At 36.3% G+C, this 4,703-nt stretch overlaps 1 protein-coding gene across 1 annotated transcript in view; it reads right to left on the reverse strand.

Annotated features, from left to right (window-relative positions):
* Positions 1-4,703, reverse strand: part of CTR9 (CTR9, Paf1/RNA polymerase II complex component) — a 47,278-nt gene that overhangs the window by 7,945 nt on the left and 34,630 nt on the right. Inside the window, exons 7-14 of the mRNA XM_006885593.1 lie at positions 4,626-4,700; positions 4,387-4,515; positions 4,094-4,277; positions 3,239-3,327; positions 2,421-2,606; positions 2,249-2,336; positions 1,919-2,067; positions 275-391 (exon numbers count right to left, since the gene is read on the reverse strand). Of these exons, the coding sequence (XP_006885655.1) occupies positions 275-391; positions 1,919-2,067; positions 2,249-2,336; positions 2,421-2,606; positions 3,239-3,327; positions 4,094-4,277; positions 4,387-4,515; positions 4,626-4,700 (1,017 nt within the window). The remainder of the gene's footprint in view (positions 1-274; positions 392-1,918; positions 2,068-2,248; positions 2,337-2,420; positions 2,607-3,238; positions 3,328-4,093; positions 4,278-4,386; positions 4,516-4,625; positions 4,701-4,703) is intronic.

A 4,703-nucleotide genomic window follows, 5' to 3' on the forward strand; every position in this document is an offset into this window, starting at 1 on the left:
AAAAACCCCCCTCTTCTCCTAAAATCTTAAGCTCATTGCTATTGAGTTGGAATCGATTCACAGAAGTCCCTCCAATGGGTTTTCTGAGGCTGTAAATGCAGGGGAAAAGACTGCCCCTCTTTGACCCAAGGAGCTGCTGGTGGAGTAAATCATCAGAGAGGTGCCACCTTGGGTTAGCAGCGTAACTCCCTACAGGCGACGCCACCAGCGCTGCCAGTATTTTGAAATACAGAATTAAAAAAAGAAAATGCAGCAGAGAAATGGGTTACCTTACCTTCAGTAAAGTCTGTTTGCATTCTTGTAATTTCCCGCACTTGAAGAGGGCCCGGGCCAAATAGAGCACAACTTCAGTGTTCTGGTGTTTGTAGAATTTCCTGAGACAGTTTTCATACTACAAAAAAAAAAGAAAATGATAAAGTACAACAAAGATGAGATATTTTTATTTTGTCAAGATAGTTTAAGTCTCTGTGAAAAAGTACTTTTTGCCCTTTGAATGACTAGTTATAATTTCAGAAAAATTACTCAAGAAATAATTTTTGATACCCACCAGAATACATTTTCACAACATAAATATCTGATCATTTGGAAAATGAAATACTCAGGTAAGTTTTTTCATTTGAAATTTAGGATGCTTTACATTTTATTTTTCTTACAACACTGCAAGAATAAACAGGTTAACAATACTTTCTAGAATCAGTTGATCAACCACTTTTTGTTGAGTACCACTGAGTCAAAACCAACCCAAAGCAGTCCCTCCAGTGGGTTTTCAGAGGCAGTTAATCGCGCAGGAGGAGATTGCTCAACTTTCTCAACTTTCAGCCACTTAATAAGTTTATTATCTGCTTCTTCTGGATTATATCTCTACCATCCTTATGTAGTATCTTGTGGAATCTATCAGCATGATGAGTTTTATGGCTGTTAATCTCTCTAATATAGCTAATAAGGGAATGCCAGTGTTAACTATGACATAAATTTTTTTGACCACAGAATATATCTTACCATAGGCAAGGTGTTTTTCAGGGGATAATGAGAGTTTTGCCTTGAACATCCCAAGCAATCTATATTAAAATTTACCAAAGACAACACTACCATCCTGTAGATTAGAAAGGCCCATCTAAAAACCACAGCTCCTGAAGTTACTTACCATGAGCAAATGGAACTCCATGAGTCCCTATGACTTGTGTCTTTCCAACTGTCTAGACACTAATGATAATCAGTTCTATGCTTCTTAGGAAATAGGTCAACCATTTCCATCCAAACATCTTTTTTTTTCCTACCTTTTTATAGAAGCTTGTTCTCACTATCTTAGTGTTTTCCACAGCGCTTAAGTGCTCTGTTTTACTTTTTAAAACCTTTTTTACTGTGATTTGAGTCCAAGTGTATAGAGCAAATTGGTTTTCTATCTTTTTGCTTTTTTATATGCTATAAAAGCTATCTATGATTCTTTTATTACAAGTTAAAGTTCTCTATAATATTCTACAGTTACAAAACACTATAACCTTGGGGCTTTTTATGATTTTATTTAAAAAAAATTAGTCTCTCTTGCTGAAACTCAGTTTGGCCATCTGAAAATTAAGGAGGTAAAAGAAATATTCAATCCTACCACTGACTGAACATTTACTGATAATAAGCATGTAAGTGTGAAGTACTTCTTTGTGGTTTTAAGGTACAATTATCTGCATTTTATAGATAGAGAAACTGACACATGAACAGAACGTCCTTTGCCTAAGGCATGCAATTAGGGGTAGAGTAAAAAACAAAACTGTGTGGATGCCAAGCTTGACCTTAACACTGCCTAGTTATAAACCTCTAAAGAGAATCACAGAAATAGCATGAAGCCCCTGAACCATGACTTGGCTGGAACGATTAATAAAACCCCTACTCAACAATGAACAAATCTTGAACAAGAAGACATTACCATCTGAACAGCACTGATATACTGCTTTTGCTCCACGTAGATGTGTGCTAAGTTCAACCACACATCACTGATGTCGGCTGTTGCTTCTCTCACTTGGGCAAATACATCACGAGCTTCACGGAAATAGCCTTTGTGGGCCAACACAGCTCCTAAAGTTAAAAAAAAAGTTCACAATTTAAGGTTTTTTTAATTGTAAACAGCCAGAAAAACAACTAAAAATCTCGTTGTAAAACAGCACATTTATTAAATTTGTCAAGAAATTCTAGTATCAAACACTGTCCCCTAAGCCTTCAGTTCAACCGAGGGTCTCCCACCCAGTCTTATGATCACCTATGCCATTGGCAGCATACAGATTCTTTGCATCATTCCTGAGCACTTGCTTATAGAGTGCCAAAGCACGATCTTGATGGCGCTTTTCCTAAAACAAGAAACAAATACTACAAATAAAAATTCAAATGAATGCAGAGCATTAATGTTGTTTTAAAAGGCAAGCATAAATTACTTTTTCTCGATCTCGGGTGGGCTGATGCAGGGTCTGGAGCCACACGTTGCCAAGTGCCAGCATAGAGTAGGTGTCACTTTGTGTGGATGGTTGTTTTAATATCCGCTCAAATTTCTTCTGACCTGGACCCCATTCTTGTTTAGCCAAATGAAGATTACCAAGCAAAGACCAAGCATCTGGATGATCCTGAAACACAAATTAATGCTACTAAGAAGTAAAATCTGATATTTAGATAGACAGAAATCAGTTATCTTTCCATTGTAGCTGCAATTAGTTATTAATTGGAGAGGTCTACCAGTTACTTAGGGAGCTCTGGCAGCCTAGTCGTAAGGAGCTGTGCTGCAATCTTGCAGGCACAGGGTTCTAAACCAGCAACCAGCTGCACCATGAGAGAAAGATGGGCAATCACTTCCCATGTGATTAACTGCCTCTGAAAACCCACTCTGAGGGTCAGCTATGGATTGGTTCCGACTCGATAGTACATAACAACAATAACAACCAGTTACTTTACAACAGATTTTCAAACTGACTGATAAAAATCATTAGTAAGTTGTAAAGTCAATTTAGTGTGTAGTTCTCAACATAAAAAAAAGCTATTAAAAAAATGCAATGGAATGAAATAATGGAAAACAATCTTGTGCACATGGCAGGAGAAAACACTTCGGGAACTTTCCAGATTTTTTATGTACACATGGCCCCAAGAAGATGCTGTGATTACTAGAAAAATAATAGGGACAGCCATTTAAAGGAAAAACTTATTTACCCAGGCGAAACACAAAAATTATTATTTTAAAAAACTAAGAACTAGTGTTACCAACCTGATTAATCTGAAGAGCTTCCTTAAACCAATCTGAAGCCTCATAAAAGTTTCCTTTGTCTCTGGCCATGGCTCCTAGGCGCAAGTAGCCTATAAAGATATATTTAAAATTTTTCATGTTTAAGATATCAGGTATAAAGGGTCATAGGATTAAAGTCTTATTTCTGGAACAATAATTTTTGTTCATTCATATGATGACAAAAAGAGTTCCACAGGTAAATAGCTCAAACATTAATTTAGCTATTTAACAACCTAACAAGATAAAGAGTAACTTCACCACCATCAAGTCCTATGGTTTGTTCCAAATCTGAGATTTTTCTCTGCTACTCCCTTCCCAATCCTAGATCTGTTGCGACTGTAGGAATTTTACAAAAACCCATAGTTTAAAATTCTTAATAGTCAACATTACTAGAATACTCCTGTAAGATGTTGTTCTTTAGTTTTTCTTCTTCAGCTTTTTAAAAACCCTGGAGCTCATCTATTTCCAATTTCTCTCCAATGTCCATCACTCCCAGTGGCTTTACTTAATAGGCTGCTTTATCACATGATAAAATAGCAAAAGCATGGTCTAACAGGAACTACTGGGGAGAAGATTTGAAGTCCAAGCTGTGTTCTTCCACTTAAATAACATAAAGTGGCTTTTAATTGTTTCTTTTAATTTCAAACTAAAATATTAAGTGTCATTAGCGAACATCTCTTTTTAAAGGCAATAAATCCGTCTTAAGGAAATCAGAACATCTAACATTAAAAAAAAAATAATCACAACTGTTTTCAGAAAGGATGTTGCCCCCTCATGCAAATTTTTAGCTGCTGGTGTAGAAATTTTACTATATAAAATATAGTTTAAAATACTTACAGTCAACATAATTAGGATGCTCTCGTAGGATGTTTTTATATAGTTTTTCTGCTTCATGAAATTCACACATTGCCTCATACAGTCTGGCTAAATTGTACGACGTTGTAACAGCAATGGCATTATGATAATGCTCATCATGTTCAGCTTCTGCTTTTGCACGATCCAATGATGCCAAAAAATATTTCTATTAAAACAAGAGCAGAAAGTTGTGTTTTAAAAAAAATTAAGTTGATTAAGTCTAAATAAATCTAGCCAATTTGATAAAGTAGAAAAGAACATTTGTGCCACCCTACCTTTGCTTCCCCTAGGTTTCCAAGTCGAAAATGGAGGGCACCCACATTATTCAGAATTTCTGGGGGAACATCAGCCTGCACTTTCTCCTGAAGGATTCGTGTTGCAGTTCCATAGGCTGACAGGGCACCCTGCATTGTATGGTGCAGAGAGAAGTTAAAATAAAAGAGAAATAGTCTAGCATGCTTACAAAAACACAGATTAGGTAGGAGATAAAAGGCAATACTCAATTATAAAATACCTGTATATCAGTCTGCTCTAAGATTTGTGCCAGCTCAATCCAAGCCTCAACATCATCAGGATATTGTTCTGTGACCTT

Source organism: Elephantulus edwardii, unplaced genomic scaffold, assembly GCF_000299155.1.
Source record: "Elephantulus edwardii isolate Elephantulus edwardi_28Jun2011 unplaced genomic scaffold, EleEdw1.0 scaffold00044, whole genome shotgun sequence".
Classification (NCBI taxonomy): Eukaryota; Metazoa; Chordata; class Mammalia; order Macroscelidea; family Macroscelididae; genus Elephantulus; species Elephantulus edwardii.